This window comes from Asterias rubens, chromosome 2 (genome assembly GCF_902459465.1).
Source record: "Asterias rubens chromosome 2, eAstRub1.3, whole genome shotgun sequence".
Lineage (NCBI taxonomy): Eukaryota > Metazoa > Echinodermata > Asteroidea > Forcipulatida > Asteriidae > Asterias > Asterias rubens.
Genome location: NC_047063.1, coordinates 2,525,898 through 2,550,765, shown reverse-complemented (window position 1 = coordinate 2,550,765; position 24,868 = coordinate 2,525,898). Strand labels below are relative to the sequence as shown.

The following is a 24,868-nucleotide window of genomic DNA, read 5'->3' as shown; positions in this document are numbered from 1 at the left end:
GCTGACCACTTATTTCTTGTGTTAGTTCAGGGTTTTTGTTTCAGGGTATTCTTGGATCAATACTTGTGTCAGTGGTGTAATTAAAAAATAAAATTTCTGAGCTTTTATGCAGCATTTTCCTTGTTTTTAAATAATTGTTGGTTATCTTTATGCAGACAGTGCTTTTTTTTAATCTCCAGGGCAGATTAGGAAATGGCAATTTATGAATAGGGTTTAAAGACCCTGGACACTATTGGTAATTGTCAAAGATCAGTCTTCACAGTTGGTGTATCCATAGAGTGGTGTATCTCAACATATGCATAAAATAACAAACCTGTGAAAATTTGAGCTCAATTGGTAGTCGAAATTGCGAGATAATAATGAAATGCCCCCCCCCCCCTCTCTAAAATGCAACCCTACTTTCGGCGCTGAATCAAAACCAAACTACTCACCTAAAAATGAATTGTTAAAAATCCTAATTGTTGGAAAATGCAGTTCTCTAAAAGTAAAATGGAAATCACAAACTCTAAATTAAATTGCACAAAACAGTCGTCGTATTACTGACGCCATCGGCCACAAAGAACACAACTTCGTTTTCAAAATGTTGGACGGTGCTACCTACATGTTCGACCCCATAACCAAAATGTAATGCCGTCTGTGACAAGCCGCAATGTTTTGGGGAACAAGGTTAACACTCGCTATACGCACGCGCACCGCCATTGAATTCGCAAGACATTAAAATGCCGTCCGACAACTTGGAAGAGCAAGGGCTGGAAAAGAACCCAGATTTAAGTCTTGCTCAGTTGAAATTTCTTCTCACATTAGACGAGTTCAAAAATGATGCTAACTCGAAGGAAGCGAAATCTCTCATGGATGGTATCAAACGTAACAGTAAGTTTTATGACACATGTTTTCATTTCTCTTTTGTAAGTCGTGCGTTAACGTTGAGTCATTCTCATTAGAAAGTCCATAACCAATTTCGTGATAAAAAAATACTCTTTCAATTTTATTTGTTTTGCTTGTAAGTGTTCCAATTTGAATTTAAGTTTTACATGTTTTCAAACATGTCAAAGAGTTGTATTTAACCCTGTTGCAAAGAGTTGTATTTAACCCTGTTGCACAGTTCTGCTGAATTGAGACCCAAATTCTCGTACTTTTTCAGGCATGTATTTATGTAATTGTAATCATGATGTGAGATCTTTTCAGAAGATTTCCCCTTTTTTGGTTTTGAGTTGACTTTCCTCTTTTATTCTTCACTTTCTGTGTACAAAAGTATAGGCATAGTATCTTTTCCTCGTTCCAGTTTTCTCTTTTCCTCTTTTTTCATGGATAGTTACTCACTACTTCTAGAAACTACAAAAAGGCTCACCTGTGAGCCTTTAGAAATTAGGGGTCTCATATTTAGGGCCTTTTTGACGCTATTTGTTTTTCGAATCAGCGTTGATGGGTGAAAGTTTTACAACCGTTAGCCAGCCAGAACTGACTGAAGTTTCTAGCCCTGGTAGGACGTCAGTCAGTGCCACTGCCAGGACGTCGGTGCAGCTGCACTGACGTCCTGGGTATAAAGGTTCTTTACAATGCGAACGCAAGTTTGACTACAATTTTCTTTATTTTTTACCTGAATTGAGAAGCTGAAATTCTGTTCATATATTCATAGTGTCCCTCACTATATTCTCAACGAGTTCACAGCTAACAAATATATCCATTGAAGAAATTATATCCGAAAATATGTCGAAGTTCTGCACTGGCGATGTTGATCATCGTGTACCACTTGATAGTGTGAGCCCAAGTGCGCATGGCTTTGAGTACAGTGCATTATCTTGCCGCTATTCGCCGTCAAAACAGGGTAGGTGCCGTTAACTCGCCTTCAACTCCTCCAATATACATTTTTAAATCCAGGAGGCATAAAATATTCCAGCTCAAATAGAATTTTTATAATTTTCAGGTTGAATTTCGGTTACAAATATCAACTTTTTTTTCTTGTGAAAAAAAATAATAATAATTCGTGCAGCAAAATCGTCTGCCGCTGTCTTGCTTTTTCACGGTGCTTCCTGCGTGCGTATATTTTTTTTCTTGGGATGGTTAGCATGCGCTAATTTATGGTAAAAAGTGGCCTCATTTGTCCTAGGAAAAAAAAACACTTCCGGCTCATGTAGTCTTAGCACAAGACGTCAATGCTCGGTATCGCATAGTTCTGCGCTTTGTGTAAATTGCTCACTGACTATTATCCATCTGCTCAGTGTTTGGTTAACGCAGGTTGACAGCGATTTGGCTGCAAATAGTAGGCCGCCAGTGATCAGTGCAAGAAAGTGTTTACACGGAAGTTAGTGCACGACGTGGGATCGGAACACGCTAATTTCAATTTTCTTTTCACAAAATATTAACACCAAAGGAGAAAATTCAACAATTTTAAATAATGCGAACTTTGATTTCCAACTACAAGGAACATGTGAGTAAAAGAAAAACGGGAGAAAAACAACAGTGAGTACCGAGCAGAATTTTTTTTTTTTTGACGATGTTTTTTAATTTCACTCAACAAAAAGGAAATGCACGCATTATGAATGTATATTGAGTAGTTTGGGGAAAGCTTTAGGTGTACAGTACACAGGAAACTTCAGTCAGTTCTGGCTGGCTAACGGTCATAAAACTTTCACCCATCAACGCTGATTTGAAAAACGTATAGCGTTAAGGAGGCCCTAAATATGAGACCCCTAAAAGGCTCACAGGGGAGCCTTATAGTTTCTAGAAGTACTCACATCACATGCTAGCAGTAGTTGCGATAACTAACCCTCCTCCCGACGCCGCCAGGGGTGAAAGGGGTGTTACAATGTTGCAGTGCTGCAGCGCGAGCGCTAAGCTTGGGCGATATCGATTTATTTTATTCACGATACATGTATATCGCCGACAATATATCGTGATATTCGATATAATCGCGATTAATGAAATTTGACATCATCAGTCTTCAAACTCCAAGTGAAAGTTGTAGAAGAGACAGTCATAGCATAGGAGAGGTGTTCTAAAGACATATTCTTCTGGTTTGACTCCAAACCTATGGGGTGCAAGATGTCTCAGCTAGGAAATACATCGCGATATTTAATCGATATCGCGATATCGATACTTCGATTAAAACCAAATCCATCCGATATCGAAATCGTTTCCAAATTAATATCGCGATATTCGATAATATCGTCATATCGCCCAAGCTTAGCGAGCGGGCCATGCCATGATGAGTGAACAGACGGCGGGCAATGTAAACGCAGCGCGCCCGCACTGCCTTGAAGAAATTTTTTCCTGCATCCAATGTTTTTCTTCAGGGATGGCTTGAAGAGGTTGAGAGAGTGACGTCTTGTTGTGGTTATGTCTGATGTTCTGAAGAATTTTCTGTTGTCCAACTTATCAAGGCCTTTCAATATCTTGATATCTTATCGATGCCTCATATCATAAAGATCCCAACAAAATATCATCTTATTTGTAGAATTAAGTTAACGTAATGTCTTTTTTTTCTTTCTCACAGACATGGCCCCATACTATGAAGAGGTTTGTAAAGAGCTGAACTGGAAGCCCGATGCTGCCCTCCTGAAGAAGATGAAAGAGGTCAATGCTGAGGAGCTGAAGAAACTAGATGCTACTCTTGAAGATGCAGAACAAAACCTGGGAGAGACAGAGGTCCGAGATGCCTTCTTGAGAAAAGCAGAGCACCTGTGTCGCATTGGAGAAAAAGTAGGTTTACTTCAGTGTATTGTTCCTTTCTTACAAGAAAACAATTGGGGGATTAACTGAGCTATCTAGCCCTTTGTTGGTAGTCTCCCTTTTGTAGGAGCAAAGAGACGTGTTTATACATGTAGGAGGGCTAGTATAGCTCGGTTGGTAGAGCGTCGGCAAGTTTATCCTGACGTTGTTGGTTCAAATCCCACTCTAGTAAAGTTGTCTTTGGTCGACCCTGTATTGTTTAAAATAATAAACCCAGTCAGTTTCCCTTGTGGTTTATTCTTGTTAGAAAAAAAAACAGACTTGCTGATTGCTTGTAGTGGACATGTACCATGTGCAGGCATGTGAGATTTTCTAATGTATTTTAAGACAATCCGCTGATTTCCTCTCTTTTGGTTTTGATTTCCCCACTTATTTCTTTACTTTCTGTGTACAAAAGTAAAGGAAAGTTATCTTTTTCTCTTTTTTTCTTGCCCGGTTTTCTCTTCTTCTTCTTTCATGGATAGTTACTCTCATGCCTGCATGCGAAGGAATTATCTAAAAGCATCGTTGTCATTTGAAATGCTATAATTTTCAAGAATTGTCTTTTGAATATTTTATTGTATGTAATGTTGAATATGATATTGTTTATGAAATAATTGCCTTGTTGTTTGCATATTTATTTTGTGATATCACAGTGTGTATATAACTTTGCCCAACAAAGATGTGTGTATATATTTGTTTTTGAGAACTTGTCTTGCTATTTTTCTTCTTGCTGTACTTTTGATTCATGAGATTTGATCATTTTCTGATGATGTTGTTGGTCATGTTTGTTTGCTTGTTTCAGATGCAAAACACGACAGCCATACAAGTGATTGGCTGGCTTATTGTTTTCATATGTTTAAGTTCTAGTAAATGTTGTTGTTTATTTAAAAGTGAATCCCTGTGGTCAATCTTCGTTCTACTCATTGTATATAATTACGAAGTGCTAAATGTTACCTTTATTTGCAAACATGTGTTGAACTTTCTTGTCTTTTACTTTACACTTCTTAATCATCCGTAGTTCATATAACAATTGTTTTACATTCATTGCATTAATTGTGTCATTAAAATGATTTATTGCTACGTACACAAACAACCTAGCTCAATGATTTCACAAAGTGTTCCTGCCAACTTTTATTCATAAAGTTGTTTTATTTACCTTTGGGACTGAATGATTTTATATAGATGGTTAGATAGGTAGATAGATACAAGATTAGAAAAGTTTACTTTTGAAAGTTTGTTTAATAGGGGTGTCCAACAGGCCTAGTGGCGTAAAATTAATACTGTTAGTTTTAGGTATAGATAAAGTGACCATTTGTAGACAAGCGGCCGATATTGTTAGTTACTCAGGCTAAATAGACAACTGCAAGATTTGCCCATGATTTAGGTGGCGTTCTTCATTTGTTCATTAATTATTCTATCTAGGGTCTCACTACTCACCCGTCGTCACAATTAGGCCTAGTCACAATATTGTGATTTTGCAGATTTTTATTTTTTTTTGTTAAAAAAAAAAGTTTTTTTTCACATTCTTTTTTTTTTACCAAGCTTAAATGTTCACTATATTTAGTTCTTTAATATAAAATTTAGCGTATAAGCTGCAGGAAACTTATTGAGGGCAAAAATCACTGACTAGTTGCAGCTTATACGCAGAAGATTACAGTTATTAACATTCGATGATTTGATTTCCCTCCTCTCCAATAGGAGGCTTGTCTGACAGCGTTCCGAAAAGCGTTTGATAAAACCATAGCTCTGGGTCACCGGCTTGACATCATATTCCACCTGATAAGAGTTGGCCTGTTCTGGCTAGACAATGACCTCATCATTCGGAATATTGACAAGGCAAAAGAGTAAGTAGCTTCAGAAAACAAAAACAACAAGCACACTCCACATATAATAACTAATACTGCACTCTAAGGGATGTTGTGGCCGAGCAGTCGAGCGCACTGAGCTCAAGCTCACTGGTCCCAAGCTCACTGGTCCCAAGCTCTGGTATTTCCGATCAGCAGAGTGGGGGTTCAGAATACATGTATTTGCAAAGTTACTTGATTTTGGAGGAAACTGTAATAACATTGGAAGACCTTGTGGATGAGCAGTTAAGAGCACCAGATTCAGGCTCGGGTGTTTTTAGTGAAAGTGTTGGTTCGAGTCCCGATCATAGCACTTGTGTCTTGGAATACTTTACCATAATTGCTTGAGGAGACATTAAGCCGAACATGTACGTGTCCTGTGTGCTAGGATCGGTAGCTATGAAAAATCTCACGCATAGCTGGCCTCTGGACTTGGCATCTCTGGGTTTACCCTGGTGTGTCTGGTCCACATATAAAGCACCTACATTATAGGTTTCCTCAGCCTTGCATGCTACTGTGATTAAGTTCACTTATGAGGCATCCTTGGTTTCATTACCAGAAGTATCTTACTGAAATAACAATCACTCAAACTTCGTTTACTTTGATTGCAACGAAAAAGAAATCTTAAATGTCCTCATTGCTTTGATCCCTACCTCTCCAGTATGATCGATGAAGGTGGTGATTGGGACAGAAGAAATCGTCTCAAAGTGTACCAAGGAATCTATAAGATGTCGGTGCGAGACTTTAAGAGCGCTGCCACGTTCTTCTTGGATACAGTCTCAACGTTCACATCCTACGAATTGATGGACTATTCTGAGTTTGTTGCTGGCACTGTCCTGGTCTCCATGATATCCCTTGATAGAACAGAGCTTCGCAAAAAGGTACAGTGAACTAGTTTTAAAGACCCTGGACACCATTGGTAATTGTCGAAGACCTGGGCCCAATTTCATGGCTCTGCTTACCGTAAGCACGGAATCGGCGCTTATGGAAGCAGAGAATTCTGTGCTTACAGCAAGTGTGTTTCACGGGCTAGCAACGAATTTTGGCTTCTGCGCGTGCGTACTCCACTTTAATAGGCATTCTACGCTTAAAAGGCTAGCGCAGAAATTCGGCATTTGCACGTAAGCGGGGAATCGTGGTCGTAAGCGCAGAATTCGGCGGTAAGCAGAGCCATGAAATTGGGCCCAGTCTCCTCACTTGGTGTATCTCAACACATGCATAAAATAACAAACCTGTGAAAATTTGAGCTCAATTGGTCGACGAAGTTGCGAGAGAATAATGGAAGAAAAACACCCTTGTCACATGAAGTTGGGTGCTTTCAGATGCTTGATTTCGAGACCTCAAAATCTACTTCTGAGTTCTTGAAATCAAATTTGTGGAAAATTACTTCATTTTGAAAACAAAGGTCCTTCAGAGGGAGCTGTTTCTCACAATGTTTTTTACTATTAACCTCTCCCCATTACTCGTTACCAAGTAAGGTTTTATGCTAATAATTGTTTTGAGTCATAACCAATAGTGTCCACTGCCTTTAATAGATGTTAAGTTTGCATCAGGAATAACAAATACTAATTTTGGTTTCATCGTTGTACACCAATGTGTAATAACACTGTGTTCTCAGTACTTTCCCGAGATCTGTGCTCAAACATAGGATTCGAACTACCTCTAGCTACCTGGCAATCTTGGTGGTCTTGTAGGTATGACACTGTCATGGGTTCGAATCCCACCCGAGTAATATGCCTGTGATTTTTTTTTTTCTGAGAAGAATAGTTTTGTTACTTTCAACATATTTTTCAAACTTTGCCCTGTGGGCCTTTCTAAACCTCGGCTTGGGCTCCTACTCCGGCTTGGGCTCCGCCATCTGTTTTGGAGCAGTGTACATTTTGTATGGTGTGTTTCCAACATCAATCGGAGACCAGAGCCAGGGCAAAAGCCTGAGCCCAAGTCAAGGTGTACAAATTTATTAAGAACTTCTCGTTTTGAAATTTGCATTTTCTATAAATAACTGACAGCAACAGCAACCCTACAGGGCCCAATTTCATATCTCTGCTTATCGCCAAATTCTGCGCCGAGGATCACAACTCTATACGCTTGATGCACCAAATTTCTGTGTTAGCTGTGTAAGCCTAGAATGCCTAGTAATGTGGAGTATGCCAAGCACAAGCCAAAATTCATTGCTTATCCGTGAAATACGCTTGACGTAAGCACAGAATTCCCTGCACCAGCATGCGTCAATTTAGTACGCAGAGCCATAACTTAATGCCCAGATGAGGAGTGTCATTTGATGTCATTATAAGTGCAGTGTTTAATGGTTCAGGAAACACAAGTCAGGCTGCTTTCTTTTGGAGGCTCTAGAGTCAATCAATGTCTTTCTGGCTGAGTACACAAAGTAAACTTAGGTGAAAAGTTTAAAGGAACATTACAGAATTGGTTTTGCTACAAAACATTTGCTGGCAGTGTAAGCACTTAATGTAATCCACCATGTACATAAACTGACAAACCTGGAGAAGTTTGAGAGCGATCAGCCAACTGGGTCACTAGAAAATAGTGAAAAACCGATTAAACATTTTGCATGACATCGATGCAAAAAATAATTAATTAAATGCTCACTGAGCGATAAACTCCAAACGCGAAACTAGATAAGGTACTTCTCATCAATTATGAACTTTCAGACAGAAACATTTCAAGGGATGTTTTCTACTTTCATCATTAGACCGTGTAAGTTTCATGTGAATTTTTGATCTTCACAATTTTGTTTCTTACCAATTCTGTAACGTTTCTTTTCGGGTACTTTTTCAAAATGTCCACAGATTTACATTAAACTTACAGGGTTTGAAGATAATGATAGTGGAAAGCTTCCCTTCAAATATTACTAACTAAGGTTGTGTAGTTTTTGAGAAATGAGTAAAACAAGTCACACAATGGTTTTGGTCTCATGAGACCAAAATTATTTTAGCATGTAAAATCCCCTTAACCAGTTATGATATTATACCAAAACCATAGCATAACTGGTTTATACGTTTTTACATGCTAAAACTGAGACGAAAATTATTACTTTTACTCATTTCTCAAAAACTACAGCACCTCAGTAAGTAAAATGTCAAGGGAAGCTTTCTACTATCATAATCTTCAAACTGTGTAAGTTTAATGTATATCTGTGGACATTGTGTTTTTTGTTAGGAAAAAGTACATGTACCCTATAAGGCAATTATTACTTTTGTTTGTAATTATTTTGAAATTTATTTCTTTGCTGCAGGTTGTCAAAGGAGCAGAGATCCTTGAAATTCTTCACGGGTTGCCAGAAATAAGAAATTTCTTGTTCTCACTGTACAATTGTCACTATGCAGAGTTCTTCAAATTACTAGGTAAGTAGTTTTGGTATTAGATGCGTTTGTGTTTGTACATGCTGAAGGAATCAAAACTTCAGAAACAACCGTATGTTGTTTGTTTCACTGTAATATAAACTGATATTTTCATCCACTTGCTACTGTAAACAGCGCACTCTGTGATCTTTGTTTCACTGTAATATAAACTGACATTTTCTTCCACTTGCTACTGTAAACAGCGCCCTCTGTGATCTTTGTTTCACTGTAATATAAACTGACATTTTCTTCCACTTGCTACTGTAAACAGCGCACTCTGTGATCTTTGTTTCACTGTAATATAAACTGACATTTTCATCCACTTGCTACTGTAAACAGCGCCCTCTGTGATCTTTGTTTCACTGTAATATAAACTGACATTTTCTTCCACTTGCTACTGTAAACAGCGCACTCTGTGATCTTTGTTTCACTGTAATATAAACTGACATTTTCATCCACTTGCTACTGTAAACAGCGCCCTCTGTGATCTTTGTTTCACTGTAATATAAACTGACATTTTCTTCCACTTGCTACTGTAAACAGCGCCCTCTGTGATCTTTGTTTCACTGTAATATAAACTGACATTTTCTTCCACTTGCTACTGTAAACAGCGCCCTCTGTGATCTTTAATTCATCTTTTCAGTTGTATTTCCGTGCACGGTTCCAGTCTTGGGTATGCCATGGTTATACATTTGTTTCACACACAAAATGATACACCTTTATGTAGCAGGCCTTGTACTGCACTCCTGAAAGAAGGGGCACATCAGTTTCTTAAGGGGCATTGTTATGAGGAAATTGTCAATTTGTGTTGGGACTTTGTCAAAGGGCACTACAGCAAAAGCACTAAGACCATACATTGAAGACAGTGGACACTATTGGTAATTGTCAAAGACCAGTCTTCTCATTTGGTGTATCTCAACATATGCATAAAATAACAAACCTGTGAAAATTTGAGCTCAATTGGTTGTCGAAGTTGCGAGATAACTATGAAAACACAAAAACCCTATGTCAGACGAAGTTGTGTGCTTTCAGATGCTTGATTTCGAGACCTCAAGTTCTAATTCTGAGGTCTTGAAATGAAATTCATGGAAAATTACTTCTTTCTTGAAAAACTGATTCACTTCAGAGTGATCTGTTTCTCACAATGTTTTATATTATCAACCTCTCCCCATTATTCGTTACCAAGTGAGGTCTTATGCTAATAATTATTTTGAGTAATTACCAGTAGTGTACACTGCCTTTAAAAAGAACAAGATAGATTATGTTGTTTTTAAATCTCAAGTGTCAAAATAAAAATTTGTTGTTCCTCTTTTTTTGTTGCTTGTACAGCCGTCGTAGAGAACAAATTAAGACTGGACCGCCTGATGAGACCCCACTACTCCTACTATGTGAGAGAGATGCGCATTCTCGCCTATACTCAACTCTTGGAGTCGTACCAGAGCTTAACCCTTCAATACATGGCAGATGCATTCGGCGTGTCGATTGACTTCATTGACCAGTAAGATTTTACTTCTTTTCATGAATTATATATATTTGGTTTGCGATTAATACACCATATGTGTGTGTCTACTTGCCAGGTAGATTATGTTCTTTAGATTTTCGGATTTAGGGAGACTTCTCAGTTCTGAAAAAAACTGTCACTGCCTATTAACTACTACCTGGGCGGAAGGTAGAAAATCGGCTGGAACTACTATTTTAGCTTATAGAGGATCGATATAAACTTCACTACCGCAGAGTGAGATCTTAGTTGGTCTCAACGTTTCGACTAGCTTGCTCTAGTCATTGTCATTAATTGACATGAACTGACTGTATTATTTGATACTTTGAATGGTCTAAGTATAACTAAGTGAGGCTTGCAGTAGCACTATGTGTAAATTCTTCTTGAGCTGTGTTATCTGAACCGGTGGTTGACAAGTCAACTCTTCGATCAGTATGCTCTGATCGTCTTCATGAATTGACTGGGTTAGGTTTTTTTCTTCAACATACTGCACATTTTGGTTGTTTTCGTCTGGTCCACACTTCACATTGCATAGAGCCGGTTTGCATCATACCAGAAAATCTTGAATACGAAATAATTAATAATTTCTATGTAAAGCGGTGGGCATTTTGAAGTGCTACTTATCTTAGTTGCAGGTATTGTAAGTACCACTTTACATATACATGTGTGTACATGTATGTCCCATCTGAAGGACAACAAGGGGTCTCCCATGACCAAGCTAGCGTATCGTGCAGATACATTCTCTGTACAAGTTGCGATCCAAGCGCAAAACCAAATGAACCCTGACAAATGCAGTTATGGTTGTAGAATGTCTTTGTTTAAAGCCATTGGATACTTTAGGTAAACAGTATTGTCCAAAGGCCCACACTTCGTGTATCACAAACCTGTGAAAAATTAGGCTCAATCGGTCATCGGAGTCTGGAGAAAATAACGGGAAAACTCACCCTTGTTTCCGCACGTTTCGCCGTGTCATGACATGTGTTTACAATAAATCCGTAATTCTCGATGTCGAGAATTGATAATTGTTTTAATGTTTTAATGTTTTCGCAAAAAGTAAGCATTTCAAGAGAAGTCTTTCACCATTACCTTCTGTAAACCCTGTAAGTTATTTGTAAATCTGTGAACTTAAGGACATAACGTGCAATGAAAGGGACCTGAAATAATGCTTAAACAGCTCAAGAACTTGAGTTGGGTGCCTTAGACTGCCTGACCACGGTGTACTGCTTTAGATTTAGTCAAATATGTACTTAGAAAAAATGATAAAAACTGGTTGCCTAGATTTGGTTTTTTGTTATTGTTGTCATCATGGTTGGTTTTGTGTAACATTTTGTTTATAATACAACATTGTATGCAATACAGCTCTATCAAATCAACTTATGCAGCCTTGACTCTGCATTGTTTCTGTTGTCAAGGAAATGCATACTATAAAACCTAGGGATTGTACAGTGATTTTTCTCCCACTATTGCAACCTTCTCTCTTGTGTCATTTTTTTAAAATGAAGACAAAGCTGTTTTAGGGCCGTTATTGTTTCTAGGTCATAGTCACTGGACACTATTGGTAGTTGTCAAAGACCAGCCTCCACAGTTGGTGTATCTCAACATATGCATAAAGTAACAAACCTGTGAAAATGTGAACTCAATTGGTGGTTGAAGTTGCGAGATAGTAATGAAAGAAAAAGCACCCGTGTCACACAAGGTTACATTTACTGTACAAGTTGCGAGGTTTCAGCAGATGCTTGATTTCGAGACCTCAAATTCTAAATCTGAGGTCTCAAAATCAAATTTGTGGAAAATTACTTCTTTCTCAAAAAACTACATTACTTCAGAGGGAGCCGTTTCTCACAATGTTTAATACTATCAATCTCTCCCCATTACTCGTTACCAAGTAAGGTTTTATGCTAATAATTATTTTGAGTAATTGCCAATAGTGTCCACTGCCTTTAACCATGTTAACTTGCTGCTGAGTTAAAAGGAAACACAATATCACTAGCTGGTTTTGTGTTTGTAACATACATATACATTGTATTGATAAGGCCTTCACACAGGCAACAGAGACGATTGCCTTGGTGCCCTTGAAAGGCTCTAGTAGAAATTTACAAGTTGGGCAAGTAGGGTTTACGCCGCGTATTAACGCCGCGTCACCTAAAACGCGCACCTCACTGCATAACGCACAGCATACTCAATGCATAGAGTTATATATGAAAACGCACAGTGAAATTGCCCACCAATATGGCGCATTCAAGATTTTTCTGATGATGACGTCAGGTGAAATGGGTCAATCCCGTGCATTTGCCTTGGTGCTCTTGTCCTTTTAAAAGACGAAACATACAGGCCTGCATTTTTATGTTTTAAGATTTTGTAATGTCGGGAATGGATTTTTATTGTCAGTGCTGTGTTAGATTTGGGTACATACAGTGTACCCTGTACATGTACATGCCAAGAGGAGATTTGCATGTACGTGTACATGTACATGTACGTACTTATAAGTGTATACATATTTTGTAAAATACTGTTGAACTTTTTACAGCTGGGTTATACTTGTATTGGTGTCAAGAGACCATGTACATGTAGGGCCAGCTTAATGTTGACAATTTTTGTGGGCTTGTGTTGTGTCCACAGGGGTGGATTTCACAAAGAGTTAAGACTAGTCTCATCTCGAGTTTGACGAGTTACTCGTCCTAACTTAGGACTAGCCACACATTTTGAATATCTCCTAGGAATAGTCCTAAGTTCGGACTAGTCCTAACTCTTTGTGAAATTGACCCCTGCAGCCGATTTCACGAATTGCTAGGATTAATCCTAACTCGAGTTAAGATGAGTAACCCATCCTAACTGAGGATGGGTTCAATTCTTCCTAAGTATTTGGATACGGAACTGAACCCGTCCTAAGTCCTAAGATGAATCCTACATGTAAGTTAGAAAGAGTTTGGTGAAATCGACGGGATGTCAGTTAGGAACCACTCATACTCTAACAAGAGATTTCTTAGAAACCACACATACTCTAAAGAGAGATTCCTTAGGAACTGCACATACTCTAAAGAGAGAGTTCTTAGAAACCACACATACTCTAAAGAGAGATTCCTTAAAAACCACACATACTCTAAAGAGAGATTTCTTAGGAACTGCACATACATGTACTCTAAAGAGAGATTCCTTAAAAACCACACATACTCTAAAGAGAGATTCCTTAAAAACCACACATACTCTAAAGAGAGATTCCTTAAAAACCACACATACTCTAAAGAGAGATTTCTTAGGAACCCAACAAACTCTAAAGAGAGATTCCTTAGGAACTGCACATACTCTAAAGAGAGATTTCTTAGAAACCACACATACTCTAAAGAGAGATTCCTTAGGAACTGCACATACTCTAAAGAGAGATTTCTTAGGAACCCAACAAACTCTAAAGAGAGATTCCTTAGGAACTGCACATACTCTAAAGAGAGATTCCTTAGAAACCACACATACTCTAAAGAGAGATTCCTTAAGAAACACAGATACTCTAAAGAGATATTCCTTAAGAACCACATACTCTCAAGAGTGATTTCTTAAGAACCACACATTCTCTAAAGAGAGATTCTTAAAGAGCCGCCATACTTTTAAGGTGTCCTTCCTTGGGCATAATGTGACAGCCAAGTTTCAGTTTAGCAAAACAAAAATACATTTGTTTTGTTGCCATCAATATTCAATAATTGTTTCAACGGTTTCCCTATAAACCACTGTACTATCTTTCCATTAGAAAATGCCAAACAATAACTGATTCTTGAAAAAAACAGAAGAAAACAAAGGCAACTTTGTAGATGACACTTTTCAAAATTTGAGCTGCCATTCTGCATGTCATGTGTTAGTATCAATGGTAGTATAGGCTACATTTCTTTGTTAATCTTGGAGCTTAGTGCGTGTACTGCCAGTACAGATCAGGAAACCTAGTTTGTTTTGTTTTCTTTTTGTCTTTGTCTCCTGTAAAGCGCTCTGTTCTCAGTATAACACTGTATAAATGCTTCATATTATCATTATGCAAAAGACCTGTCCCCCCCAGTTTGTGCGCGTTTTGTTTATAATCCAACTGCAAACCGGCGCCTGGATGACGTGGGTTGGATGTTCGTTCTTTACCCGATTGTGTGGGTTGATCGCCATCCGAGTCTAAAAATGTCTTCATCGTCTCCAATCACTAATTATTCTGTTGGATATGTAAATGAAAAAAAATGAATATATAACTACCTTTTTTTGTGTGAAGTCTGAGCAGTGCACTGCATGTCCCCTGTGGCTCGGAAGATCTAGTTTTACATACAGTAAGTTTGAATCGTCTCAATGGACATTTTAAATTGGCGTTCTAGTTTTTCAGCATTAAGCCGCCTGTCAATGTCAACTTTGTCTTAATAAATATGTAAGCTCTCAAATTTCATAATTGTGGTACCAGGCCAGCCTCGTTGCCATGGGCAGCGTGCCGTATCAAAACCTCTTGACTAACCCCTGGAAGGGAAACACTGAAAATCAATGCTGATTGGCTAACCAAAAGTGACTGCTTGGGGTGTCACTTGTTTAAAACTTCCGAGCACTTGTACATTAGGGCGCATTTTGTTTATAGTGGCGAGCGTGTCAAAATGTACTATTTTGATGCAATACCTGTTAAATGATGATGTTTTTATGTGGTCACCCTAAACTGCAAAACATGTTAAACCTGAAGAGAGCGAAATAACAGAGGGGGCCAGTTGCTCTATGATTTAATGCATCTTTTGACAGTGTGTCTGTGTAGTCTCTAATACAGAATGGATCAACTTCAGAACCAATTACAATATCCAATATAGGATATTTTAAATTCACACTTCCAGGTAATACGATCCAGCTAGGCATTGCCATTCTGGAAAAGAGAAAGAATGGCGCAGCGAAATATAAAGGACTGGGAACGAGGTTGGTAACCGAACGGCTGGTTACCCTTCAGCATTCTGAGTACTTAGTAATGGCAATTTTAGCCAATATTTTAAAAGAAACTAGTTAGTCGAACGAGAGGTTAAATTTATTCGGAATCATATGTACATGTGCAAGAGTTCTTAAAGACACTGGACACTATTGGCTTTGTCAAAGACCAGTCTTCTCACTTGGTGTTTCTCAACATTTATGCATAAAATATCAAACCTGTGAAAATTTGAGCTCAATCGGTCGTCGAAGTTGCAAGATAATAATGACAGAAAAAAACACCTCTGTCACACGAAGTTGTGTGCTTTCATATGCTTGATTTCGATACCTCAAATTCGAAATCTAAGGTCTTGAAATCAACTTCGTGGAAAATTACTTCTTTCTCGAAAACTAAGTTACTTCAGAGAGGGAGCCGTTTCTCACAATGTTTTGTACTATCAACATCTCCCCATTACTTGCTACCAAGTAAGGTTCAATGCTAATAATTATTTTGAATAATTACCAATAGTGTTCACTGCCTTTAATCTACATTCTGTGGCTACTATCCTGCAGACTTGCAGTCTAAAATGTAAATATCTCCAACGGAACAGCTCTGTGCAAAAACTTGTTATCTAGCCGCGTACTTTTTCTGTGGTTACACCCGAGTTACTGGCCCAACACTTATGGCCTGCGGTCTACTGTATTAAAGTTTGAACTCATCAATTAAAAGGAAAACGGTGGCATGGTTGGCTTGTGCGTAAAGCGCTTGCCTCTCACCAAGGTGACCCCGGTTTGATTTCCGGCCAGGACCATAATGTGAGTTGGTTCTCTGCTGTGCCAAGAGGGTTTTCCAGACCATCCGGTTTTCCTCCCTCGGGAAAAATCAAACACTTTTGATCTTGGTTGCACTCCGTGGTCATAATGGGTTGATGTGGCTGGCAGCCAAAGGCGCCCTTGCATGCCTGCTTCTCGAACACGTTGTGGCCGAGTCCTTCGCAATTCAGCTCTAAGCTGCGACTAAGGATGATTAGCCCCCCAAATTATTATTATTATTATTATTATTATTATTACTGTTCAGGATGTTTTCTCCATGTTCGTCTACATTAGTTGCCCTCCTGTGACCATGTTTATGTGACTTTGCTGTTCTGTATTTTTTTATGTTTCTTGCTTTCTTGTTGTTGTTTAGTTCTTTAGTTTTTCGAATTGTCTTAGTACTTTTTTTGTATTGTTGTAGTCGAACAAATTTTAAAAACAATAATGACATATATAGGATTTGAACTGCCGCTTTGGGCCCCCCTGCCCCCTTTCGATGTAGGTTCTGATTGCACGGTCTTCTGCGTTACGGTCAACATGGAGCGGGGGGACGGGAGACGGAGAGAGAATGTTAATTGTCAGTGGGAAGTGGACAGGGTATGGTTTTATGTAACGTTAGGAATGGGTGGCCCAAGCATTTTGGCTGGGATTGTAGCTACCGGGCAATCTCTGGTCTAGTTGGTAAGACACTGCTCTAGAGTTGCAAAGGTTCTGGGTTCGAATCCCACCTGAGTAACATGCCTGTGATTTTTGTCAAGGTACTGCCGTCGATTTCACAAAACTCTTCCTAACTTAAGACTAATCTTAGGACTTAGGACGAGTCCCAACCCTGCACTGTAGCTTGTAGACCTTAAGATTAATCCTAGGTTAGGACGAGTTACTCGTCCTAACTCGAGATAAGACGAGTCCTAACTCTTTGTGAAATCGACGGCAGAGTGTGTAGTGCTAACACAGCGGTATCAGCGTAAAAACTAATTTAACATCTAAAAATTACCTAAACATAATAAAATACACACAAGTCCACCTAGAAATATTTAAACGCAGTGGACACTTTTGGTAATTACTCAAAATAATTATTACCATAAAACCTTACTTAGTAACGAGTAATGGGGAGAGATTTATAGTATAAAACACTGTGAGAAACGGCTCCCTCTGAAGTGATATAGTTTTTGAGAAAGAAGTTATTTTCCACGAATTTGATTTCGAGACCTCAGATCTAGAATTTGAGGTCTCGAAATCAAGCATGTGAAAGCACACAACTTTGTGTGACAAAGGTGTCTTTTCTTTCACTATTCTCACAACTTTGACGACCAATTGAGCTCAAATTTTCGGAGGTTCGTTATTTTATGCATATGTTGAGATACACCAAGTGAGAAGACTAGTCTTTGTCAATTACCAACAGTGTCCAGTGGCTTTAAATATCAACTTAAAGTGATTAAACTGTCACAGGTCAAGTCGCCGAGAAACACCTCTTATCACAACTGTTTGGGCAGACTCTTTGGTTGTTGGTTGTCTATTTATTGCAGTTGGCAAGTTTAATTTCCTGGGGGAATCATGCCAAAAGCAACTTGAATACCTTGGCGCTTCAATGCTGCTTTTGATCCTCGCCATTGTCACGCTTATCAATCCGACAAAGAAAGAAGACGAAGAAAAGTTACTCCCTTGATCAATGGCAGATCACTCTGTCCAACCTTCCTAGCAAGGGCGGGTGTCTACTGTCTATAAAGTCGATTACACAAAGCTGTTAAGGACATCTCCCAATCAAGTTATATATATTTTTGTTTGGTTATATTATTATTTTTATTCCCTGAGATCCTTTGTGGTCACCCTATGCGTAAGAAAAACATTGACGGTATTAATGTCTTGCGCTGCACCGTTATTGTACGCTGTCCTTAACGCAGCCAATCTTTCCCCGATGATGTTCATGTGTTCTTTGTGGTGCGCACAATGGTAAAAAAGGGACGGTTAATCAAGTTTGCAATTTGCACCCGGTAATTAACCATTTGCGATGCCCCAAAGTGTACATGCAGCTCTTAGTGTCTTGCCAATTTGCTGGGAGGCGAGAGACTCGTAAGAAAAGAGAAACTGGCTGTCATTCAGATGCTTCTTGTATTTCCTTTTATGTTGTTTGCGTACTTTACCCGATGAAGGTCACCTTGGTACAAATACATTAGGGGATCTTCAGTCATGTCTTTTGTTAGCGTGATTTGATTGAGTGCTGATATGCCATTATTCCATCCAAATTACACATTATTTGTTATGATTCGATCAAACGCTGGCGGTGGATGTGAAAGTCCTTTCCATAAGGTCCCCCTTCCTTTGCAAGTCAGGAACACTAAATAGCCAAATAGGCTGTTAATGAGATCTTCCATGTGGGCCCGTTAATTCCCATCAGCACAAAGCTTTCTTTAACTCTTCCGTAACAACAGCCGATGAATAAAAGGATGCATCAGAGGTTTGGGGATTATGTTGTTACATTTCTCTCAGGGGATGTTTGTGTGGCTTGTCTGTCTGTAAAGATGACAAATCTTGTTTAATATCCTTGTACTACGCAGAGCGCAATTGTAAGAACAATAGAAAAATGTTTGTGCACATCAATAAGATGATGTGGGAATATTTTGGTTCGATATTTTTATTCTCTGTAGCAATTCTTTTTGTAGCCGTGAAGTACTGTTAACGTAATTAACTGTATGACATTTGCTTTTAAGAGTTGACTGACGTGGCAAATGTATTGTGGTTTGGGACAATAACTTTGTAAAACACATCTCCACTTAACTGTTTTTATGTAATTTCAGTTCTGTTTGTTACTGTGGAAAGTTTTTATTTGAAACTAATGTGTAGTGTCAACTTGTGAAAGTTACACTCCAATTGAATTTTCTAAGGTTTTGCATCTTGTTTTATATTTGAACAACAGCATTTTCTTGCCAACATTAATTTGTTTCCTATGCAAATATAACACTTATTTATAGTGCTTAAGAATTTTCTGCTCGGCAATTATGAGCATGATACCAATCATTTAATTTATGTGACATAGCAGTTTTTCTGGTAATTTTATTCTGGTAAGCAAAATGTTGTTGTGCTAAGCAACTTTTTTGTGTTTAAGCGGCTCTATGAAATTTGGGCCCTGGTTTTTCTGGTCAGCAGAGTGTAAGTGTCAGTCCTGGGCCCAATTTCATCAAGCATAAATAAGCAGCCGTTTTGTGCTTACGGAGCGTCCCTTAGCAGAATTTATATTTCATAAAGCTGTTTACTTACAGTAAGCAAGTGTAAAAGCTGACTGACCTGTGGTAAGCACAGGAGTGCCGTAACAATGCAAATCCATGGTGATTGGCATGCACATCTAGAAATTGTCTGCTTACTTGAGAAAATAATGATGAAATACGTTAATGCTTTATTGCACATTAAATTTTTCTGCTGCAGTTTGCACAAAAATGTTTTATATGGGTAATTAGTTTCATGAAATTTGGCCCTGGTCATTACACTTGCGTGGTTCTTCCACACACATTTTGTACACATGTGTACAAGCCACATGTGTACATTCCACATGTGTACAAGCCACATGTGTACAAGCCACATGTGTACAAGCCACATGTGTACAAGCCACATGTGTACAAGCCACATGTGTACAAGCCACATGTGTACAAGCCACATGTGTACAAGCCACATGTGTACACTTGTGTACAAGCCACATGTGTACACTTGTGTACAAGCCACATGTGTACACATGTGTACACTTGTGTACAAGCCACATGTGTACAAGCCACATGTGTACACTTGTGTACAAGCCACATGTGTACACATGTGTACAAGCCACATGTGTACACTTGTGTACAAGCCACATGTGTACAAGCCACATGTGTACACTTGTGTACAAGCCACATGTGTACACATGAGTACAAGCTTACATATGTAAGCTTTGTTTAAATTTGAAACAGTCAGTGCCCCTACATTGCTTTATGCAACCAAGTACCGGATGTTTATGGTACAAGGGCATGACAGATGTCATGTACTTCACCTTTAAAACTAATAATTGACCTAAATGTACAATGAACAGTGTAGTCATCAAACAACCTGTACAATTATAGTTAATACAATGTACATGTAGTTGTTGGGTCTGGTATTTATTGTCTCTATTTTCTTTTTTTTTAAATTAACGATCCTCTCTAAGCTCAAGTAGTAGTCCCAACCGATTTTCTACCCTCCGCCGGGGTAGTAGTTAAAAAGCAGGACAGGTCTTTTTAAAACTGAGAGGTCTATCGAAATCCGAAAATCTACTCAGGACAATCTATGGCGGGACAGTTCTCAATCTCAAGTCAAAATCTACCTGGCAAGTAGAAACACATGTGTTACTGCAAACTTGTTTAAAATTTAAAGCACACCAAGGGATACATGTATGTGAAATGCGTATGTGATTATGCGTAATATAAATGCTGTTTTGTTACTATTCTTCTTCAACACACTGTTGCATATTTACTGAATAGTATTAGAGTAGGCCTAGTCCTTTTGTTACCGAAGCAAGCTTGGTGCAGCCTCGCTACCATGGGCAGCGCGCCGTATCGATACCTCTCGTCACTAACCCCTGGGAGGGATGTACTGGGAAACAACGCTGATTGGCCCAGGAAATTGTACGCATTAGATGTCAAGTGCGTGCGCGCGTAGTTTTAAGATATTTGTATGTTGATCACGCCCGCGTTTTTTATGACACAAACACGTTTTTTTATAAACACAAACATTCTTTAAGACGAAAGATACGCGAGCGGGCATAGAAAATGTTGAATAATGAATATTGTATGCTCATTTATGGCTCATTTAAATGTGCTAGCATATAGCACATTTAAATTGGCCAATTCCAGGGGTTCTGATCGAGCAAGGCATGCTGGGAAAAAATGGCGTGGTGAGATCGATCACCCCTGGGAACGAGGTTGAGCTCGGTGGTCTCCTAGCCAATATTATATGCTGCAGAATGCAGTATGGTCTTGGGTTCTAATCCTAACCATTGTGCTATAGGGAAGCACTGAGTGAACCTGGGCCAAATTTTGTAGAACTGCTCTTGAAAGTAGAACAAATTGCCTTAGGTTTGCTTCATAGCAGAATTGAGCAGGATACCAGTCACAAATTGTACATTATGCTCTGAGCCCAATTTCATAGAGCTGCTAAGCACAAAAATTTGTTTAGCATGAAATTTTTGCCACGATAAAAAAAGGATTACCGACCAAATTTCCACGTGATTTTCAGGAGAAGCAAACAACAGTTGAACACCAGTGACAACAAATATGCAACAAATGGAAATTCGGTTGGTAATCCTGTTTTTATCAAGGAAGAAATTTCATGCTGAGCAAGTATTGGTGTTTAGCAGCTCTATGAAATTGGGCCCGAGTACTTGCAGTCTTGCTGGTATTGTTATTATGCTAAGCTTAGTTTGTTATGCTAACATGTAGCTTCTTTCTGTGCTTGAAGTGTCTGTGTAAAATCAAGCATTTGTACACAAAACAAAAAATCTTCTTTGCACAAAATAATAAATGCATAAACCCTACAATTTCAAAAGCTGATAGTTTTATGTTCTGTGGATTTGAAATAATTGTTAACTTAATTGTTTGGAAGAGTGCCTTTTAAAAAGCTTTGAAAAGTATTAAAAATTATTGTTAATAATATTAGCATTATTATAATTTTTTCTTCTTTTTCTTCTTCGGGGGGGGGGGGTGTTAATTGTTTAAACCAAAAGTATTGAATGAATTTCTTTTAATTTGCAATATGGGTGGTTAATGCAGTAGCTAGGGGTAGATAAGCTGTATAGTTTGCATTGTTTACACGTATGCTTTACTTATTTATTCTTAAAACCTTTTTATAGGGAGCTGTCACGCTTTATCGCTGCAGGCCGATTACATTGTAAGATTGACAAAGTTGGCGGAATAGTTGAAACCAATCGACCAGACAGCAAAAATTACCAGTATCAGGTAAGAGCAACAAACCATGTTCAGTTCAGGGTAACTTTTTCATGTTTTTTTTTTAAGGGAAAGGAGATGGGGGGGGGGGGGTTAGGTGACATTAAATTGAATGTGGGGAAACATGGGAAACCCTTAATTAGTAAAAATAATGCCCTGCTGCTTCACATCATTGTTGCGATTTTTATTATTGTTATTATCATCATGTTGTGATTTTTAATGGTGTTGTCCTATAAGGGCCATGGCTTTTTACGCCTTTTCCTTTTTTGATGTTGACTGGGGGTTTTTCTTCTAATTTTTCTGTTTGTGTATCTTAGGAGAATTTTTCTGGATCAATGTATTTTCGGTGGCTTTTACTAAATGTGTTTGATTGATTGTATATTCTTCTGTTTACTTGTACATGATCTTTATTGTTTTATGATCATATTTCGTGGATCTTATTTTTGACCTTTTAATTATTTAGTTTTTGTGGTTAAATTAAAACTTTTTATTGTTGTAAAGCGCCTGGGAGTATTTTTAATGGATTTGGCGCCATATAAATGCTTGTTGTTATTATTATTGATTATTTTACCTTGAGGACGATTGTTAGGTTTGAAAGAGATTCCACCGTATTATTCTGGACACAACAATCCAGCATGTTGTGAAGAAGATGTTAAAACAGAATGAATTTTTTTAATCTGTGTAAAAAAAAGCCTTCATGAGCTAACATGAAGGTCTTAGTTCTGTCAACTATTTTGTTGTGTTTGAAGCCTGGAAAAAGTTTTAATAATTTCTCACAAATTCTTATTTAAATCCCTCAAAAGAATATGTTGTTCCCATAGAGTAACACTTGTTTTGTTCCCTGGAACAAAATAGTTAGGTGGGAACACAATAATATATGAGGAACAAATTAATAATTTTGAGAGAACAGAATAGCACCTTAGGGAAAAAGTATTCTAAGTAGTAAGAAAGGATTTAAAAGAAAGCAAAACTCGTCTCCCTTTAGGCATGGGTAGGGGTGTTGTATCTCAAATGTACATGTATTACCTACTCTAATACATATTTCTTTTCTTTGATTCTCACTTAGGCCACCATCAAACAAGGAGACATCTTACTGAACAGGGTGCAGAAACTCAGTCGGGTTATAAACATCTAAAGATGAAACTGTTCTGTATTTTCACCGTTAGTCTCTGTATGTGTTGACCCAAATAACTGCAATAGAACGTATTGAATATGATGTCACCGTTCAAATATCTGCCCTACAAAATGGCGTCTGTGCGCGTGTGCGTGGAGGTGTGCTAACCGGGAATGCTGCGTACATCGCTGATATACGCGTTTGGACGCGCATACGGCTTGACCTACAAGATGGCGACTTTCAAAGCAAAAAAGGGGTTATTCAATACGGTCTATATAATAATATAGGAAAGAAGTCTCGTGCATACCTTGCAAGGCTTTTGCTCCTAACTTTTAGTGACTAGCCAGCAGGAGTCCTGCAGGACCAGTTAAATGTGTACATGTAGCTGGTTTTGTTCACTTTGTTGAACCTGAATTTGTGTTAATCTATCGATTTTGAGGAAATTACAAGGCCAAAGTTAAACTTGTCAAAGGTTGTACAAGTTCTGGCAGAAATGGGCAACTATTTCAGGTTATTTTTGTAATGTTTCTATAGATGAGGCTCTTTAAGCCTCAACATTCCTCACTATGTTAAATTGTGTTAAATATGAACCCCAAACTGTTGACTTATTCTTTAGCAACCAATAGGGTTGTTACTCATGACTGAGGCACAGGGTGAGATCTGGGCGGGCAGCTTTGCCAGTTCTAATTTAAACAATGAAGCTTTGTTTTTAAGAGATTGAAGCATCAGGGATAAATGGCTGTATGGATGATGCGACTCACAGGATGGTTACCAAAATGAACCCACTGGGTCAAAGTTCACGAGGCACAAACTGTACGTGCTTCATGATAGAATCAATCTTGTTTTTTGGGGTGTGGAAACCATTATATGTACAGCATCATCAGTTTCATCGGTTGAAATGACATCATCAATTGAATATGACGTCATCAATTGAAAAATGACATCATCAATTGAAATGACATCATCCATCATCAATTGAAATGACATCATCAATTGAAATGACATCATCAATTGAAATGACATCATCAATTGAAAATGACGTCATCAATTGAAAATGACGTCATCAATTGAAAAATGACATCATCAATTGAAAAATGACATCATCAATTGAAATGACATTGAAAGGATAATGATTCCTCTTTGAAGTGGGCGTAGATCACTCTACTTTGCTTTTATTTATCTGCAAAGTTCTGTTTACCTCCTTTATGTGAATTGTAATAAAAAGAGAGAACATTCAACTGTTTAATTCTCAATCATGTGTGTCTTTTGTTGGTTGTTACATTGTCTCGATAATTTGCAATTGAGAATATTTCTTGAACTTTTTCCATTGAAGCTGTATTTACTTGGTCCAGACTGGACGTCTTAATTTAATGCTATTTCCCTGGTTGGGTTTAGTCGAAGAAGGAAGAATGTGTTAAATAGCTAAGCAGATTTGTCTTGAAAAAAAAAAACACGACCAAATTGTTTAAATCCTGCTTGATCTTTTTTTGTTCATGTCAGTCTCTCCTGCCCCAACACAGTTTTCCTGTGTCTTCATATGTGGGCTACCATGCTAGGCATCAGTAAGTGACCCATTGCTGTATATTGTTTTGTCTTTTGGGGGAGGGGCGGGGGTATAGGGTGGGGGAAAATTCTTCTTCCTGTTGCACGTATCTGCATGCTTCTTTTGTGCGCTCATTTTTTATTTCCCC

General features: G+C 38.3%; 1 protein-coding gene across 1 annotated transcript; it reads left to right on the top strand.

The window, feature by feature from the left end:
- Positions 1-668: 668 nt before the first annotated feature.
- LOC117306980 (26S proteasome non-ATPase regulatory subunit 6-like) lies at positions 669-24,423 on the top strand. Its single transcript, XM_033791592.1, has 8 exons — positions 669-870; positions 3,494-3,699; positions 5,410-5,555; positions 6,217-6,436; positions 8,809-8,917; positions 10,244-10,412; positions 21,970-22,075; positions 23,130-24,423. The coding sequence occupies exons 1-8, from the start codon at positions 720-722 to the stop codon at positions 23,196-23,198; spliced, it is 1,176 nt and encodes a 391-aa protein (XP_033647483.1). The 5' UTR covers positions 669-719; the 3' UTR covers positions 23,199-24,423.
- The last annotated feature ends 445 nt before the right edge of the window (positions 24,424-24,868 follow it).

Excerpts from the sequence above, each read along its gene's own strand:
- LOC117306980 (XM_033791592.1), top strand. The coding sequence starts at position 720 with ATGCCGTCCGACAACTTGGAAGAGCAAGGGCTGGAAAAGAACCCAGAT. Across the intron at positions 871-3,493 it reads GGATGGTATCAAACGTAACA|ACATGGCCCCATACTATGAA; the intron begins GTAAGTTTTATG and ends TCTTTCTCACAG. Across the intron at positions 8,918-10,243 it reads AGAGTTCTTCAAATTACTAG|CCGTCGTAGAGAACAAATTA; the intron begins GTAAGTAGTTTT and ends TTGCTTGTACAG.